A 20,274-nucleotide genomic window follows, 5' to 3' on the forward strand; every position below is an offset into this window, starting at 1 on the left:
GTTCAGTTGGCGCAAAAAAGAATCCGGATCAAATATTACAAACACTTCTTTGGTTGAAAACTAAAATCGCACCAAAACCCCTTTTCTCTTCATTTTCTCTCCAATGTTCTTCCAATCGCTCCAGGTATTTTTCTCTTTCTCTTCATCTTCATTCTCGCTTTTACTTCTGATCAATTTTGCTTTTGCTTGTTTCATTTTGTAATGTGATGAATTTATTTGTTGAGGTTAGCGATTTTCAATGGATTGCACATTTTTATTTGTTTGGTTGATCAATAAGATGTTTTTGGAATATGGGATTTCTCACGTTACTACTGAAAGCTTAGCATATTTATGTGTATTCTTTTTTGGCGAAGTTATTTTAGTTTGCTTTGTTGTTTTATATATGAAATGCAACACCGGACACGACACTGACATGTCGACACTAATAATATTTTGAGAAAATAACATAATTCAATATAATAACGTGTCTGTATCGTGTTGGTGTCTGACACTAACACGCGTCGGACACTGAACACGCATTTGATCAGAAGTGTCAGTGCTATAGAGATGATATTCATTTTGATGATTGTTGGATGCCTTTCATTTGACTTTCTCCTTTATCAGGAAAATGTGTCTTTGTAGTTTGATTCTTGAGGTTTAGGTTTTCTGATATCACACTTTGATTGCCTGAAATTGTTGACGATGGCAGAAGGCCAAAAATACGCCATTTAAACACTCCATTTTGGACTATGGCACCGCCGCCGTGGGTATCTCTTCACAAATTGCCTATGGTAGTTGTCAAAATCCGCCACACCATTTTGCTATAGTGGTGCCATAGCCGCCATTTTACAACATTATTGGCCACTAGGCATGCTGTTTTTAATACCGAGTGTGTTTGGCAGCATACATGTTCTTCCTTTGCAACCATTTTCGTGTAATGTCTTTTGTCGGTGTACAAGAAAAAGATACGAAACATGCCTTATTTTACCAGATGATGTTTCATATTACAAAGTCAATGCTTAGAAAGGGGACAATTTATAATTCTAGTGTTTCTTTTTGGTCAGTTTTATCCTTGTCCTTTTTATGTCTCCCTTGAAAACAAGTTCATTGAACCTATGCCTGCAAAGCTTCCTTACACATTTGACCTGGTTATGTTAATAAACTTTGATTGTTTTGTCTTTCTCTATCTTGTATTCTTTTGGCCTAGTTTATTCATACCTAATCAGAACTATTCAAAGCTAGTTTTGAAGCACCTTGTAAAATTTTATTTTTTGAATGCAAACATAGACTGCAATCCCTTTTCTTTTGATGAATTGGATTTGGGCTCTTATATCTATATTAAATAGGGTAAAACATTTCTAGTATATGCTGCACACGGCATTCAATGCCTACGTCAAATTTATACTTTGACAAATTTATTTGGTCAGTCCTGTCGCTCTTATGCACAATGGCAATGTAATATAGCTATGGTACATGATTAAACCTTATTGTCAAAGAGATTCTTAAGATTGTTTATGATGTAATGTAACTAAGCTGTATAATCAACGATGTTGGTTACTCAGAAAATCAACGATGTTGGTAACTCTACTTGAGAGCCTCAATCTCTTCAGCTTGTAAAAGAGTCATACTAATTAGGCTACTCCAAAACTGAAGGGGCTCACGTGCCTGATACCAAGTACACGACTACATGTAGCTGGTAGTTGCTACATAGTAAACCAAAATTACTTTTTCCAAAATAAAATGTTGGTCTAATTGTCAAACTCTCCTTATAATTCAATTGTGATTACCTTTTGTAGGGCTGTATTTTCAATGACAAATGTTTGTGCTTTTGGATGTTTGATGTGCCTTGTTTTTCTTTCAATAATTTCAATGTTCTATCTTGTCTCACAGGGTTGGTGATTGCTCTTGCTACCATGGCATTAAGTAACCCACTCTTTGATGAAGATATTCAGAGCAACAATGATGATGATCCTCCTAAAAATGAAGAGTCAACAGATGGTGGTGAATTGGTGAATGATCCTGCACAAACCGCTTTGAGTCCTACTGAGACTATTTTAAGCAGTGTTCGAAAGCTTTTGGAGTGTCCTGTATGCCTGAATCGCATGTACCCTCCAATCCATCAGGTTGCTTATCAATTATTGATGATGATTTTATTGTTGAATTTTAGGGTTCTTGAGAAGGCATTTTTTTTTGTACCATTAAATTCATGGGCTTTTCTTCAAAAAACAATTCCGATTCGACAACTTAATTGGGACGGAAAAAGTTCATAATTATGCTTGCAACACACTCTTCTCAATACACATTCTCTCAGACACTCTTCTCAACACTCACCCTCTAATTTGTTGAAATTTCAATGGATCTCACTAAATTTGTGTGAAGCCGACATAATTTAATGAGATCCATTTAAATTTCAATTGATTAGAGAGTATGTGTGTGTTGAGAAGAGTGTGATGCTAGAACTCCTCAAAAGTTCAATTGACCATTAGATTGAAAAAAATGAATCCTCCTTTTCATAGTAAGTTAAACTAAACAATTGTCGCTGAGGTATGTCATAAGCAAACACTTAGGGTCCGTCTATCCCATGTTTCCTGTTTTCCTTTTCACATCTATTAAAAATATGCATCTAATATTTTTCACACCATTTTCTTTTACAACTTTGAAAACAGATATAGCATTGTCCTTTGTCAGAAATTTAAAAATGTCAAAACATCGTTTCGTTGTTTCTAAAAATGCATTATTCCTAGCTTGCCTTTCATTATTCATTATTTGGAAAACTCTTGGTATCACGATTTTAATTTCATCATTCATTATTTAGTATCCCATGTCTTGCCGGTGACTTCCTTTTGATTCAACTTGAATATCCTCTAAAAATAGAAGAAACTTTATTTGGAAATTTAGTTAACTTCTTTACCTATGCTGCTATTGCAGTGTTCGAATGGTCACACTATATGCTCGGATTGCAAACCTAGAGTACATAACAGGTGCCCTACTTGTAGCCATAAGCTGGGAAATATTAGATGTTTAGCACTTGAGAAGGTATCTGCATCTTTTGCGCTCCCGTGTAAATACTTAGGTTTTCGTGTTCAAGCTGAAGTTTCTGAAAATTGTCCAATGCAAGAGGGTGAAGCTCAGGATGCAGGGTTGTCTGGTCAAGCTCCAAGCTGGATGCAAGGACTTGAAGATAGGATTTTTCATAGGATTGTTCAGCGCAAGGATAACAAGGTGTCCATCGTTATGGAAAAGGTGAACGATGAGATAGAAAAGATGAAGGATAAGATAATAACGACATTCCAGGCAAAGTTGAAGGATGGGATAACAAAGATGGTTCAGGAAATGGTGAAGGATGGGAGAGTAAAGATGGTCCCGACAAAGGTGAAGGATTAGATGAAGGATCATCTGTTTGCCGAGTTATCTCCACCACCACCACATCACTCTTAAACCTCTCACCATTCGAGCTGTTTGACTGTGCTAGTTTATTTTTTATGATAACCTGATAAGTATCATAAGATTTGGAATTTCAAGAGCACTGCATAACGAAATTCAAATTTGTAATCAAGTATCATAAGATTTGGAATTGTGTGTATCTCATTTGCTTACTTTCCTCACTAAAGGTTCAATGATGAGATCATCTTCCTCTATTTTCTCGTTTCTCCGCATGATCATTCATTTAGAATCACATTAATTTGAAAGCACTCAATTTATGATTGAAGAGATATATTTTGATTTTATTGTATCCTCCAATGTTGAGACAAGTTTGTCATATTAAATGTCCAAAATTATCATTATATTCAGATTCATTGTAGTTTCATCATCCAATTCATTTTTCTTGAGAATGTCATCAACTTCCTGACAATGTTCTAAACTTTTAAGAATGAAATCCAAATGTTCATTCATTGTTTCTCATTTAATTTTCTTCTTTCTTTTTCTTATCATCATCATTTCTCTCATCATGAAAATTATAAAATTTCTCAAATATAATATGCATACTCCTTTTCCAAGGGCTTGCATCTTAAGATTGTATATTCTATTACATTTTGATAACGTAAGGTATTACGGTATGATAATATGATATGTTTTGCTTTATATTTTCCAAAATTTATATGAAAGTTTTGTTTAAGATTTTGGATATGTATAGACACACATATTTTTAGGGTGAAACGATTAAAAAAAGATTAATATATAAAACGTATAAATAGTAAAGTATTTGAAAGTTAAACCAAACCAAATTGTATGTTTTTTATTTATTGTGTGGTTCAGATAACTTAATAACTTTAAAATCGAACTAAATGGCATCGCAAACAATCCTAACTTTAAAACAATCCTAATTTTGTTTATGCATTGGTTAAATTTTTTCAATGAAATTTATGTCGATTAATTAAACCGATCTAATGTGAGAAAAAAATTGTCAAATGCTAATGCAACAAGAGAGTGAGTGTTAGAGAGTGAATGTGACTTTGCTGACGATCTTCTTCTTTTTGCAGAGGCTTATATTGAGCAAGCTCATTGTGTTATGCATTGCCTTGATCTCTTCTGTCAAGCTTCACGTCAAAAGATCAATAGTCAAAAAGCTCAGATTTTTTTCTCTAAAAATGTGGATAATCAGCTTCGTGATGATATCTTACTTCACATTGGTTTCTCCCATTTCAATAGTTTTGGTAGATACCTTGGGGCTAATTTGACTACTGGTAGATCCACTGGAGGGCATTTTAAGCACATTGTCCAGAAAATCCAAAATAAGCTCAGTAGATGGAAACAACAATGTTTGAGTCTTGCGGGGAGAATTACTCTCTCTAAGTCTGTTATTAGTTCTATTCCATATTATCATATGCAATACGCTAAGCTTCCCAAAACTATTTGTGATGAGATTGAGAAAATTCAATGTGGTTTCCTATGGGGAGACACAAATCAGGGTCGTAAAGTACATTTGGTGAATTGGGGGAGACACAAAATTCAATTAACATTGGGAACCTTTTACCCTCCCAAGCATGTGGGCTGTGGTCAAGTATTAAAGTTCCATAAATTAACGGTCATTGCATCCGTTGTTTTTTGTAACTTTTTTTTTGAAAAAAAATAATAATAATATTTATTCATTCAAATTGATCAAGTAGATTTTTTTTTGTTTCAAAGCAAATCAAAGAAACAACAAAACATAAGAAGAAAAAGGAAAACAAACTAGCGTCTAATAAATAGAGATTCTATTTCGTCCGCCCTTGACAGCAGTAATAATAACTCTGGAGGAGAAGATTGAATGGTAAATCGACATCAGTCGAGGCTCCAAGTTTGGCCATGAAATTCGCACACTAATAAATTGATTAAGTAGATTAATACAATACAAATTCTCGAAAAACAAAAGGATGAATTTGCAAACAAACTACAACATCCATGTTAATAGCATAAAATAACAAAGTACAAAACATACAAATTTGACTATATTCAAGTCTCCGAGATACTCATGTATAATATTGATAATATTAATATTACCCCTGGACAAATTTTGGGTTGAATTATAAAAAAATTCAGCCGAAATTCTTTATCCCTTACAAATATAATATTGATATTGTGCCTATCATAGCGGGATATTTCCTATTTTAATGTGATTTTATTTTTTAATTAAAATTTAAAATAATATTATTAAAAAATAAAATAATAAATAAAATAGTTTAAATGAATGTTAAAATAGGTAAAGAAAAAATCAGCTCAAACTCGTGTATTTTTCTTATATGTAGTATAAATACATTGTTAGTGTTATTGAGAAAGATAAGTAAAGTTTGTTACAATAGAAAAGTCTAAAATATTTATCCCTATAATTTTAATGAAAATCAAAATTTCATAAAAACTATTGTTCATAATTTATACATTTTAACGTAATAAAAAGAGTAGATACACGAGCACGAAGTGTCCGTCTGAATACTAGTACTTATAATAAACATTTAAGTCAAAAACATAGAACTTATAATATACGTTGTACCATTGGAGTTTATCTTATAGTGAAAGTTTTCATTTTTTTAAATTTATTTACGCTTTTCAACTGTTTTTTTTTTTTTTATAAGTTTTGGCTTTTTATACTTCTAATATGTTTTTTTCTTTTAAATATATGAACAATTTGCTTACAACTCCTACACTTGAGGGAATGATCCGTTGGTACACACAAACGCAATTGATTCTTATTTTTATAAAAATTATCACTTCTACCCATGTCCCATTATTGCTATTATCCAATTGGAGTATGAGTTTTTAAATAAAAACAACACGTATACGTATAGAATAACCAACATAAATCTAGAATTGTATTTGTATCTTTCATAAAAAAAATATATCTAGTATTTGTCAACAACAAAAAAGACCTGTATATATATAGTAGTATTTTTTTTTTTATTGGCATACAACAAATCTAGTAGTATTTGAATTTTTAATAACACTATAATAAATTCTTGATAACTTCCATCATTATGTTAAATCCCATTAAATGTAGATAGTTTTAGATCAATTAACAATTCTGTCTACTTAATTTTCATTTCCTTCGGATAGTCTATAAAAAGGCACCGAAAAACATAAATATTGTAACAAAATTTTGATATCATTATTTCTCTATGCAACAATGAGCAAACGTTCATTTCTTACCCTTCTATTATTTTCCATTTGTTTCATTATTTCTTTTTCTCATACTCAAAAGAATGGTTTTAGTGTTGAACTCATCCACCGCGACACTTTAAAATCACCACTCTATAAACCTACTCAAAACAAATACCAATATTTTGTCAATGCCGCACGTCGTTCCATCAACCGTGCCAATCATTACTACAAAGTTTCCCTTGCAAATAGGCCTCAATCTACTGTAATCCCTGATGACGGCGAGTATCTCATGACCTATTCAGTTGGTACTCCACCATTTAAGTTATATGGTATTGCTGATACCGGTAGTGATATTGTTTGGCTTCAATGTGAGCCTTGTCAACAATGTTACAACCAAACCAGTCCTATGTTTAATCCGTCCAAATCGTCAAGTTACAAAAATATTCCTTGCCCATCAAAGCTATGTCAATCTGTGGAAGATACCTCGTGTAATGACAAAAATTATTGTGAATATTCTACTTATTATGGGGATAATTCACATTCAGAGGGAGATCTTAGTGTTGATACTCTTACATTGGAATCCACCAATGGACTTACAGTTTCATTTTCTAATATTGTGATAGGATGTGGAACTAACAATATTATGTCTTATGAAGGCATAAACTCTGGCATAGTTGGCCTTGGAGGTGGAGCCGCGTCTTTTATCACTCAATTGGGATCCTCAATTGGTGGTAAATTCTCTTATTGTTTAACTCCATTGTTTTTTGTGACAAACACTGAGTCAAACACGACGAGCAAGCTCAATTTTGGAGATGCGGCTGTGGTATCTGGTGACGGGGTTGTGACAACTCCTATAGTGAAAAAAGACCCAATAACCTTTTACTATTTGACATTGGAAGCATTTAGTGTTGGAAATAAAAGAGTAGAAATTGGAGGACCTTCAAATGAGGGTAACATCATTATTGATTCAGGTACAACATTGACACTTTTAACAAATGATGATTACTCTAATTTGAAATCTGTTGTGGTAGATTTGGTGAAATTAGAACGTGTTGACGATCCCAGTCAAACATATGACCTTTGCTATAGTGTTAAAGCTGGGGGATATGATTTTCCTCTAATCACCGCACATTTTAAAGGTGCGGATGTGAATTTGCACCCTATTAGCACATTTGTTCCAGTTGCTGATGGTGTTAATTGCTTGGCTTTTGCCCCATCTCAAATTGGCGTCATCTTTGGAAATTTGGCTCAGCAAAATTTGTTGGTTGGTTATGATCTTCAGCAAAAAACTGTGTCCTTTAAACCTAGTGATTGTACCAAAATGTGATGACTTTTGTAGACTTTGTTTACTTTCCCTACTTGAATTTAAAATAGAATAATCTGCATGTTATTTGATGTATTAATAAAATACATTGAAGGTCAGAATAGAGGCATCACTACACACTCACAGAAATGTTATTTATTCTTTGAACGACAAATATTAAAAAAATATATATATCTAAATAAGAAAGCATATTATATCGTCAAAACTTAAAAGAATTAAAATTTTCTATAACTAACACACCATTACTTCGATTATTAATATTTTTTGCTTACAAGATAAAAGACTAAAGAAAAACATAAAAATTAATTATCATTGTCCCCGATGATAACCAACATCCATGATATCCGCCATAAGCAGCAATCGAAGATCTGCTGAAAGATCATTAGTAAACCTTATTACAAGTTTGGCTAAATAATCAACGCATATTCTCCTTCCTTGAAGTGTAATATAGTTGGAAAGCCCATTCTTTAGCCATGTAATTTTTTTTTATAGTGGATATATTATATCCGTATTGATGAGTAAAAAGATTGCATGTTTTATGATGTAAATAGCATGCATGGACTCTATGTAGCAAACAATATCTTCCAATATTATTATGCTCCATTTTAGAATACGACACTACAAGAAAATATGATGATGAGGCTTAAATATGTTTTTAGTCTCTATCATAAGTATACCAATTGGTTTTTTTTTAGATGTAACGTTCTAATTTTGAATGATAAGAGTTTAAATACTTTCTTCTCAAATGGAAATTGACTTGGGGAAAATACTTTAAAATTTTAACTTGAAATAAAATAATTTCGACTAACTTACATTTCAAGAAAAGCTTTCTAAAATAATTACAAGTACAAGAATGATAGTTTAAGAAGATACAACATTTAAAGAACTAAGCTAGGAGTTTCCATTAGTTATTCCATTCTTTCCAATTGGTATACTTATGATAGAGACTAAAAACATATTTAAGCTAGGAGTTTCTAAAATAATTGGAAAGAATGGAATAACTAAAAGTGTCATTCTAAGAAGATACGACAATACAAAGTGAAGAAAATTCATTTCAAGTTCCTAGGAGTTTCCAAACGGAAGAACGGTCGAAAACGGGACGAAAACGCAAGATTTCGCACACAGAGACTGCCCCATGCGCATAGACCATGCACCTCTTACACCTTTATATGTGCCATCTGCGCACAACTGCGGACAAAAATTGTTTGCAACTTGTTTTTCAAGCTAAAATAGTGGAAAAAGCTCAGTTTTATTCTCTAAAACCATAAGTAATCATTGCTATAAATAGAGACCCTTAAACACTTTATTTTTCATTCAAAAAGCTAGCGGTTCAAAACAAGGGTCAAACATCAGAGTTCTAAGACAGAGGATCTCAATCCTCCTCTTGTTCTCTCTAGGGTATGTTTTTCTCTTGTTATGATATGTTGCCATTTGAAACTAAACCTCTTTGATTAGCGTTCTGAGATGAATCCCTTCATATTTGTTGGATTCAATTAATGAAGTTTTCATTCAGTTATGTTTTTCTTGTGACCGATTTAATAAATTTGTACCGCTCTTAATGCTTTTTCAATTGAAAATCTGCATCAGTAATCTTGAAAATTATTCCGTAGATGAAAAGTAGGGTTAACAACCGGAAATTCTTTATCCGTTCCTAACAGTACCAATTACTTATTTATCAATTATGTTAATGAAATTTATGTTGAAATATAAGGTTTATACTCTCTTCTTTGGGGAACGACACATTGGTGTGTGCGTGTGTCAGTGTAATAACTCCTTTAATGGAGTTATTTAACAAATTGTCATAAGATCTTTAATGGAGTTTTAAATACCAGTTTCATAAATCATCAGTAGACACCCACTACAACAATTTAAGGTTTAGGCAACACTATTTTAAGCAACTCTCAATAACTGTCCCCATAACATCAAATAGGGGACGGTTATTGTTGTGTTGGTACCACATAGCTGATTGTTTTTTAAGTTAATTCCAACAAAGACAGAAGGGGATTCAAGGATTCCCTAACTGCCATTAAATAGCTGAATCATAAACCTAATTAATCTCGCATTGAGTGGGAAAATTAAACCCTGCAAACCTATTCAAATATCTTTTAATTCCACTCTTTAAAATAAGATTTCGTAATTTCTAAGTTGAACGACAATCCCTGTGAAGAACGATAAACTTACTACATTATTACTTGTTACGATTTGGTGCATTTGTCAATTTCGTTCATAAATACCAATCAAGACTAACCAGCAAAAAGGCTTCTAAGACTTGATTAAAAAATCAAAGATGACTGAAACAACAAAAGACTAGATATACACAGATAAGAAGGAATAGGTCATGCATCCGCCCAAAGAATGACTAAAATAAGGGTAAAGTCAATGGTAATAACCAACATATTTCTAGGTTATCATCCTCAAGTGATGCAACAACAAGAATTCAACAACAACTCTTAATGTTTAGCCAAGAACTATGAAAGAGTGCATTTAATAAAACTTGAGCACAGTGTCCATCAGATATGGATTGCAAAGAAAACACCTAAATCAACCTTGTCAATACAACCTAGATGATACCCCACATTGGTGTGTGCGTGTGTCAGTGTAATAACTCAATAATTTACAATACATTCAGTTATGTTTTTTATTATATAAATTAAAAAATTTATTTGAGTTTTATTTGTATTTTACTATATTTTATTTTCTTTTGAATAAATAGGTAAATACAAGAGATTTATGTTAAACCCTTCGATGTGGATTTTAACTTAGCAACACTTCTGATTTCACAACGTTAAGTTCTAAAACCATTACCAAATGACGGGGGAAGACAATTGATCAAGCCATAAAATCTCAAACTGTTATGGCCAGCCGTAGTGAGTGGCTACAGCCGGAACAACCCAATGACTTCAATTTTTGTGGTTTTTCTTTTGGCACTTGAATGATCATTGTGTAATTGTAGTATTAAATATGTAACCATTGAGTTATGCATAAATATTGTAATCTCTTGCCTGTAAATAGGCTTAATCTTGCTTTGGATTGACATCAGTGACCACCAAAAAGCTATTGTACTTGAATTTTAATTTTAAAAAGTTGTCTTGTTTTTTTTACTTTGTTTATATTTTTTTTTTTTTTACTTTGTTTATATTTTTTTTTTGTTTAGGTAGCTCATTCTTATGACGAATAAAGGATCATGAAAAGAAGTTTTATGACAACATTTCCATAATCCCAATTTCTTTCTTATGTTTAATTATGTTTAAGAAGTGCATTCACCTAATCTAGATTTATTATGTTTAATAATAACTTAGGCAATCTTCCAATAAATAAAAATTAAGGAAGGTTACTGGAAATTGGAAATATAAAGCTAGATAAAGAGTTTGAAGCATGAGAATAGTCTGGGACATTTTGGGATGAATATGGATATGTGAGCTTAATGGGTCAAAATAGCATGGAAACCATGAGACATGAGAATGGGGAGATGTAATATCCCGCTTATCAGTAACGGAATATTACCCATCAGACGCGTCAGAGGACAAATGTTCATGGAAAGTAAGGGTAATGGAAATGTCTATAAATGGCATAAGTCAGGTATGAGCTAGATATCAGAGATTAAGTGTTACAGAACGTCAAGTACGACGGAAGATGTTTTTATGAAATATCAGTCAAGCAGGGAGTTATGTATCAGTGTCAGGTTAAACGCGACCAAGACGTAGGGCATTCTGGTACTTGCACGCAAAGAGGTATATAAGTGATTTTGGGGCCAAAATCTTCATTTTCCATTGCTCTTTCTCTCTCTAGGTTTGAGAAAATATTTTCTCTCCTCCTTCTCTCTAGATATGCACCCCTCCTTCCCTCTCCAATCCATCCAAGGCTTTCCAAATCATGCAATTGGTAACCAAACAAGAATCATAGAAGCTTCAAGGACAAGAAACAACAAAGAGAAAGGATTGAGCAAGGATTCTTGGTTTAGGGTTTGAACTTGGGAAAGCTTGGAACTTGAGGAATCACAAGGAATATGTTAGGTGAGTTCTTAGATAGAACCCACCATTGGGATTATGTGTTTAATTACAAGCAAATCATGATTTTAGTTAAGTTTAGAGAAAAAATGATTTTTAGTACCCTAGCCTTGATCTAGTCTTGTACATGTTAATATTGCCATGAAAGACGTTTTATAAGGTATATATAAGTTGATGGATGATTATGGTGCATTGCAGGATCAAACTGGACAAGTTTTGGGTCAAAACTGGAAATTTTGTACCTCAGACCCGAAGAACTACGCTATTAGCGAAATCTACGCTAATAGCGAAATTCTCAGGATGAGCCACGCCCCAGCTGAGCTATTAGCGCAGCTCTCTGGACTTGGCCAACTTGTTTTGGCCTGCTGGCCCAGTTCAGGGTCTGTGGTGCATTCTGAAGCTTTTCTTTCAACGTTTTATAACTTTATAACCCCAAAACAACATCTAGGCAATGCACATAACATCAAACGATTCTTGAAATGAAAATCATGGCAATCTTAACATGAATGGCAAGAGTGATTCAAGAGAGATTAGCCGAATTACTCGGGTAGCAAAGAACTAGGCATGGGATGAAAGTAGAGCCTTGACATAGCTTGTCAAGAACTAGAGTAGTTAGTAAAGAATAGAATGCTAGGCATGAGTAGTATGCTTGATTAGATGCGAAGTGATATAGAGTATTCTCTTCGTATAGAAACTAGAGTGCCATACGAGTGTGGCCAGATGTGAATTGATTAGACATCTCTTCACATAGCAAGTTAAGCAAGCATATAGTTTACCTCTAGTCGGATCGTATAGGCATCCGAGGTAAAAGAGATAGCATTTATAGATTTAATACTCATGCATATATATAGACCAAGACTTTTAAGTTAAAGGTTCCATGTCTCTTGTGTCCACACTAGGTTGGCTCAAGGGGTTTCCATTAGGTGAAACGGGGTTAGCCGTAAGGAACCCGCATGTCACTTAGTAAGCAAGATGTAGTGGTCGTGTCTCTTGTGTCCACACTAGGTTGGTTCAAGGGGTTTCCATTAGGAGAAACGGGGTTAGCCGTAAGGATCCCGCACGTCACTGCAGGAGTGCCGTTGGTTATACCTTAGATAGGTTTCCATCGGATAGATAGGGATTGCGCTCGGGGTTACTCCACTCGGGGCTTTCCGTAAAATGAACTCAGATAATGCTTGTTTGTTAAACGCTAACTTATGAATGAATCTGACTGTGCATATTTATTAGACATATTTATGTTATGTCATAGAGCCTTGACGTAGATCGTCAAGAATAGTAAAACATAGACGTAGATCGTCAAAACTAGTATGATAGCAAGATAAGATACGTTGTTAGAAACATCGTATTTTGCATTAGAGCAAATAGAGAAAGATATGCCGATGACGATCTTAGGTTTCCCCTAATCGTCCGGTTTAGAACCGTGTCATGATTATGTTAGAATTAGGCCTCGATACGTAGAGCGTATTCTTGGCATTGCGGTTTTAGATTCCCCTTGACCGCCATGACACGTATAGGAAGTGAAGCCTGTAACAAGTGAGATAAGACTATGACAGCCCTAGTATGCACGACCGTCTAAGTATGCAAGTCCCCACACACACGTATAATCAACCGTCAGGTTGTATTTTAGACACGTGGTGACCGTAGGTTTCCCCTGAGGTTGCCTATAGCCTAGGATTTAGGGGAACTCACTGAGACATTAAGTCTCATCCCAATCCTTATTTGTTTCAGATAAACAGGTTGGATTAGCAAGCTAGTAGCCAAATGGATGATGCGACAAGTGTTCGTTCGTACCGCTGCAGGACGATGTGGATATTCAAGGATGCATCTATTATACTTTAGAAAGTTGAGTTGTATTATTATGTACGAACGCATTTGGTTGTATATATGTTCATTCGTAGTTGTATTGTTGTAAATTTTTAATGTATCCAGTACTAAACTAATACACATGCTAGACTTTCTAGATACGTCTAGTATGGGTGTTACAGGAGACATGTTGGTGAGACACTTTTTTATTGCTAGAAATAGGGTAAATGATACAAAAGATATATCTCATCCTTAGGCCTGCATTTTGAAGGCAAAAGAATGGAATATAATTTGGAATGCTAGTTATAACGATGAACTTCAATGATTCCAAGGCATTTTTATCAATGCATATCTCTAAAATATTTTCCAATCATTCATCTCATAAAAACCAAAAATACTAGTTTTTATTTGCATCCTGAGGGGAACAAGATAGTCTTGAGATTCACATTTCCTGTTGGATCGATATTTTTATTACGACGATAAAATCATGCAGTTGCGGTATATTAAGTTTTTGGTGTTGTTGTCGGGGATTTGTTAAAAATCGGGATAATTTTTCTTCCAAGTTTGTTTAATTTCTTTTTATTTTGTTTTACTATCTCCATGGTTGAAAATTTTCTCATAAAACATAGTTTCATCAATAAGTAACACTATTTGTCCAAAAAAAAATCAATAAGTAACACTAGTTGTCTAGTTAAAACGATAATTCATGTGGATGCAACATTCATTTATCACTTTATTACTTGATAACGATTTGGTATACTTACCGAAATTTTTCTCAAACGAGTCGAATTCCATACCACACCAACAGTAGGACAAATATTTTGATGCTTATCAGCTTTAGCTCCATGTGACATAGAACTTTCCAATTTGTTTCTAAATCGTTAGACACAATATCTAAAATCTCAACAGTAGAGTTTTTCACACACTCATCAACCATGTATCTATAGGATATGAAAAAAAAAAAAAAAAAAGAACAAACATAAGCCAAAGCTAAACATGTAAAAATGGTTTAAACACAATGATGGGAAATTATAATAAGCATATTTGGACATAAATAAAAGAACTAGAAAAACGTATAATTGTATCCATGAATAATGAATATTCATGATCATGATTAATGAGAATGAGAGAAACAGGGCATCAATAAAAATAAAAAGAGAAAATAACATGGCGGTGCATATAATTGCATCAATGAATAATGAAAGTACTTAATCATGGGAGAAACAAGATATCAGTGTGTGTTTAGATGGAGAGTTTGGGAGGGGAAGGGAGGGTGATGACTTACTTTTCTTTTTTAAATTACGGGCATTATGGAATGTTCTTAAAAAAATTGAAATGAAAACATGATAAATGATCATATAATATTTCAATCACATTTAATTTATTTAAAAATATATATTTATATTGTCTGTAATTTAAAAAAGAAAAGTAAACTTCACCTCTTTTTTCCTCCCTTCCTAAACTCTTAATCCAAACACATGAAAATGTAACGACAAATATAAGACCATGGTGATACCAGATGCTTATTAACAATTGGTTTGTTTTCGATTAAAGTAAAAGTAATGCTTCGAAAAAAGTGTACATAGTATTAATTGGAGGATATAATTGTAATAAAAAATATTAACATTGCATTGAAAACTGAAAAATGACATTCATTTTAAAACTTTTTTTTATTGCTAAAATGACACTCATATTGAAACTTTTAATGCATTCACCTAATCTAGATTTACTGTGCTCAATTAAAACTTAAGCAATCTTCAATAGATAAAAATGAAGGAAGGTTGTTGGAAAATAAATATAAAGGTAGATAAAAGGTTTGCAGCATGGGAATATCCTGGGATATTTTGGGATGAATATGGATATGTGAGCTTAATGGGTCAAAATAATATGGAAACCATGCTAAGGTATATTTACTTGTGTACAAATCTAAATAAATATATTTGGCCACACACACAAAACCATAAAAAAAAAAAAAAAACTATTACTTTTTCCACCCAACTACCTTTCGCCGCGCCCTATATTTTTTTTCAAAATACCTCTGGTTTGGATTTTACAATCTGAACTAGATTGTTAAGGGAATTCAGATTTTAGAATAAAAAAAAAAACACGAACTATATATTTTATGTTTAATTTGATGGAAAAGGTCTCTGCTGATCGTCGTAGAATCCCTGCATAAATTATTAAGCATTGACAGAGATTCTATGAACGGTTAGCAGTGACCATGACATCATAAACGCTCCTAAAACTATTTTTTTTAAGAAAAAGTAAGAAAAGATAAAAAGTGAAGAATGAATGCAATTGATGAAGCTTGCAAGGCTATTTATAGCCTTAAACCAGTCCTAGACCATAACTATAGTCAAAGGAAACATTTTTCATGGTCCAACTGAACAAAAATGCATTAAACACACCACAAACCGTCCAAATCTTGGATAAAACGCCACAATCCACCTAGTCTGAGAGTTTTTAAATAATACAATTCGACCTGTCTAAATATTTTCAGATTGTGTAATCTGAATAGCACCAATTGTGCTTAAGTTTCATTTTTGGTAGATTTTCATGGCGAATGACATAGGAATTTTTTTGAAAAAGGTACAAAAGTAATTAAACAACTTAAAACTATACAATAACAAAAGTGATGAATATTCTGGAAGGTGTTCGAAGAGGTGCTTTTGTACTTGATTCAGCTGGCCTGCCAACTGACATATTTCAATAGGCAGGTCACCTGGATCAAGTTCATAAGAATCTCTTCCGAATTAGATCTGCAACATAATGATGAAAGACAAGATGTTTCGAGAGGATTGTTTTGAGTTAGATCTTGCTGCCTGGCCAACTGACAAAGATATATTGCCAGGTCATCAAGATCTAGCTCATAGCAACCTCTTGATGTTCATATCTTTCGGAAGATTTTTCAAAGTTTTTTGTTGTGTTTTACAACAACTGAACCAAGCAGACTTATTTATAGAAGTTTATGTGCGTCGTGGACCATATAGAAACTGTCGGTGCAATATGGACCACTCAAAAAACCTGCAGGTACTTAAAGACAGCTTGAGCATTTCCCACATCAAAATGTTTTCTTCTAAGATGTCTAAGATATTCCAGCAGTCCCCACCAGAAAAAGCATTATCTCCACCATGAAACATTGGCAACTTTCCCTGCAGGTATTCCTTTTCATCAAATTCTCAAAAAGGTTCTTAGTAACACTCATTTTTTTATGACACCACAAATAAGTCACGCTCTTAGGACTAATCATTGCATAACTATAAACAATATTGCTTATACTTTCACTACTACAAAAATGGGCTTATATAGCGCTTTTTTTAGGCTTTAGATAGCGCTTTTGAAGCGCTACTGTAAATGGCGCTGGTAAAGGTAATATAGCGCTTTTTTCCTGTATAAAGCGCTAGCTAAAGCAGGGTTTATATAGCGCTTTATGTCAAAAAGCGCTAGCAAAGGTTCTCCTTAGATAGCGCTTTCAAAAATAAACGCCATCTAAGACATGTTTAAACACAGCGTTTTTGTTTTGAAAGCGCTATGTAACAATAGGTTTAGATAACACTTTATAAAGGAAAAAAAGTGCTAGGAAAATCATTTATTTATTTTTTTTTGTCGGATTGTTTTTTCCTTTTCAGATAGCGTTTTTTATTAATTAAAGTAATATATATATATATATAATAATAATAATAATGATAATAATAATATATATATTTAAAGGGAGGTATATATAATTTTGGCATATTATAATTGAGACTATTATTAATCAAATAAAACTTAACCATATCATAAAAAATGTATGTATATGTAGCATAAAAGTCAGAAATGTATAGCCTCTGATATGGTAACATGGATATCTCTAAGAGTTACAACTAATTAGTTAACATAAAGATCAAAATCTTCTATGGTATCATGCAGTCTTCATCTATCTTCTTGGTCTTCTCAACATTTTTATCCAAAATAGCAAATCATCATTCATTTCCAAATTTCGTTCACTCTCCTCCACCTGAATATACCAAAAAACACCATTAAGCAATAACGATCATGAGTACAAATTAAAGCAATATTATAAATTAAAACCACTACCACTTCTAGCAAATATATTTATGAAGTAACAATAAATTTTCAGAAGCAAATTAAATAGAAATAATACTTACGCATTCTTCATATACTTTCTAAACACTTTCATCAACCAATCCATCCTTCTTCACACACCCTTCCCTCCAACTTAAACATTTATCAATGTCTTTTTCTTTAGATTTAGTCTCTGCTAGCTACAAAATGATAAAAAAATGCATACCAATTAAAAGTATTGTTACAATCTAATACATCATGATATAGTTTTTGATTATATATACTCACTATTTTTGTGTTAAGCGTGCATATCCCATACGCCCCCTGCGGTATGGGTATTGGGCGTTTGACGCTCTCTTTCTATTTTTTCACTCAATTCCTGTACAAATAAGTAGCATTATCAAAACATGGTATTCAATTATATATATTATATAATATCATAAAAAACACTTGTCAATAAATTATTCTAACTTGGAATTCAGCAGTATTTTATTTAGCTACAAAAGTCTCCCATTCCTCTGGAGATATCAGGCTTTCGTAAAGTGTTGGACGATCAGCACTATAAAATTTCCATCATCATCTCTAAGATGCTTTGTTGTCATTTAAAGACACGAACATTTCATCATTTAAAGATTTAAAGACACGAACATTTCATCATTTAAAGACATGATTTGTTGTCAAAGGGATTGTTAAAAGCAAACAGCTAAACACAATCCCTATAAATTCCTGTGCCTTTTTAATTAGCTAGGAAAAAGGCTATAACTTGATTAAAACTTCCTATTATTATATTGATCCATAACCTTGTTAATAAACCTCCAATAAATTCTTCGTTAGATGTAAAACCAAAGGTTCCATTTCAATATTTGTTCAAGGACCACATCCATCTAATCCTAAGAAAAGTACACAAGGAAATCCTTACATTGTGTGAAAAAACTATGTGTGCCGATTTGAAGATCCTCTTGTCAGCAAAGGAATAACTTCTGCAATAAGTTTTTATACTATAACTTGACATAGTGTATACTTATTCTTGCAACTAATTTTTGAGAATTATTTTGATTACATTGAAGTCTGGCCTGAGAATTATTTTTAGACATTTTTTTTATCGCGATTTAGCCATGTTTGGTAGCAAAGAACACTTTTGTGCTTCAATTTATTATGGATCATACATCTCAATGGTTGAGAAACAGAAAGAAATCAATTGGTTAAGTACCATGAGGAAGGTCTGATACCCATTGGGACGTGAAAATTGATTTCCAGGGATTAATTGAGAAACAAAAAGAAATCAATGGTTGAATGAGTTCTGGTGATGACGAGTAATATAGAAATGTGAGTTATCTTCATTCAAGATGATTAATTTTGCTATCTTCCTGAGGCCAATTACAAAGCTATCAACTAAGATATTCTAGATCCTCTCGACTCGTATATGACACCTCACCAACAAAATAAAACTAAAAGTAAAATGCTAAGACATTGAGGCTGCATTTTATTTGTGAAACAATAAGTATTAGACATATATGTACTAGAGAAATATGTTGGAAAATAAAAAATTGGTATCTCGATATTTTGACAGTTTATACTATGCGTAAAAATTGTCTCATGCTTCAGTCAGGGACACGAAAGGTAACGTTTTGTCTAGTTTTATAATCAGTTTCTAAATCAAATAGGGTACAAAAAAAGATTGTCAAATCCAATGTTCTTTAGAATTCAAAAAAAGGTTGTCAAATCCAAAATGTTCTTTAGAAATCAAACGCACCTAATAAATTACTGTAACAACCACATATATACATCAAATTGAGAAATTTAGCAATGCAAGACTCCAATACATCTCACTACCCACACTCATGCCTAGTGTAAGTCTTGGGTCGAATTCGTACGTCGTCATTCTTAACTAGACTTTGATACATGCAACAACTCGAAAACCTTAATAATGTGAGATTCAAATACATCTTCAATAGATTTTACATTGTGTTAAAGACAAAGTTCCCAAAATTCAATTGACTTGCATCACATGTTCAACAAAGTTAAGTTGCAATCATTTTTGTGGTAAAGACAAAGATGATTAATTTTGCATTCAATTACCATGATTGGTGGCGAAATCCCTTAACTTGCATGGGATTCATTTTGTAATTCTTGTTGTTGGTGCGTTTTTCATGTTGTTGTTACTAGTGGCTCGTGTGGTTTAACTCTTTATGACCCGCTTTATCAACACACCTTCTGTGGGATAGGTCACCTTTGGTGATTAATATAATTCATTTTGGCTTGCTAAAAAAATGAGAGAACGTTTTTTTTCCACAATATCTTTATTTCGTTGTGGACTTTATGGCCACATTTTTTATATATTCTTTTTTGTATTTTTTTAGGTTACAAGGTTAGAGTGTGTCGACCAACTTTAGTTTGGGAGGCTTTCTCTCTCGAAGGTTATTTAAGTGATGACTTTTTAATATTGAGAACTTTTTACCCTCCCAAGCATTGCATCCGTTGTCTTTTGTAACTTTTCTTTTGATAAAAAATAAATGATATTTA

At 32.9% G+C, this 20,274-nt stretch overlaps 1 protein-coding gene, 1 long non-coding RNA gene and 1 pseudogene across 2 annotated transcripts; 2 read left to right on the forward strand and 1 right to left on the reverse strand.

The window, feature by feature from the left end:
• LOC146898269 (uncharacterized) lies at positions 1–3,617 on the forward strand. The gene is made up of 3 exons (XM_085737761.1): positions 1–124; positions 1,870–2,102; positions 2,908–3,617. Exons 2-3 carry the CDS (start codon positions 1,893–1,895, stop codon positions 3,361–3,363), a joined length of 666 nt encoding a protein of 221 aa, XP_085593887.1. The 5' UTR covers positions 1–124; positions 1,870–1,892; the 3' UTR covers positions 3,364–3,617.
• Positions 3,618–6,577: 2,960 nt separating this feature from the next.
• LOC146898270 (aspartic proteinase CDR1 pseudogene) lies at positions 6,578–7,971 on the forward strand (annotated as a pseudogene).
• A 9,471-nt stretch (positions 7,972–17,442) lies between these two features.
• On the reverse strand, positions 17,443–18,733 carry LOC146898271 (uncharacterized). The gene is made up of 3 exons (XR_015023279.1): positions 18,671–18,733; positions 17,835–18,130; positions 17,443–17,683 (listed from the first exon to the last, which is right to left on the reverse strand). It is a non-coding gene; the product is annotated as an uncharacterized LOC146898271 (long non-coding RNA).
• Positions 18,734–20,274: the final 1,541 nt, after the last annotated feature.

Source organism: Medicago sativa, chromosome 8 (genome assembly GCF_051527215.1).
Source record: "Medicago sativa cultivar Bolivia chromosome 8, Bolivia_mono, whole genome shotgun sequence".
Classification (NCBI taxonomy): domain Eukaryota; kingdom Viridiplantae; phylum Streptophyta; class Magnoliopsida; order Fabales; family Fabaceae; genus Medicago; species Medicago sativa.

Coding starts and splice junctions, on each gene's coding strand:
- LOC146898269 (XM_085737761.1), top strand. CDS start 1,893: ATGGCATTAAGTAACCCACTCTTTGATGAAGATATTCAGAGCAACAAT. Junction 2,103..2,907: donor TGTACCCTCCAATCCATCAG/GTTGCTTATCAA, acceptor CTGCTATTGCAG/TGTTCGAATGGTCACACTAT.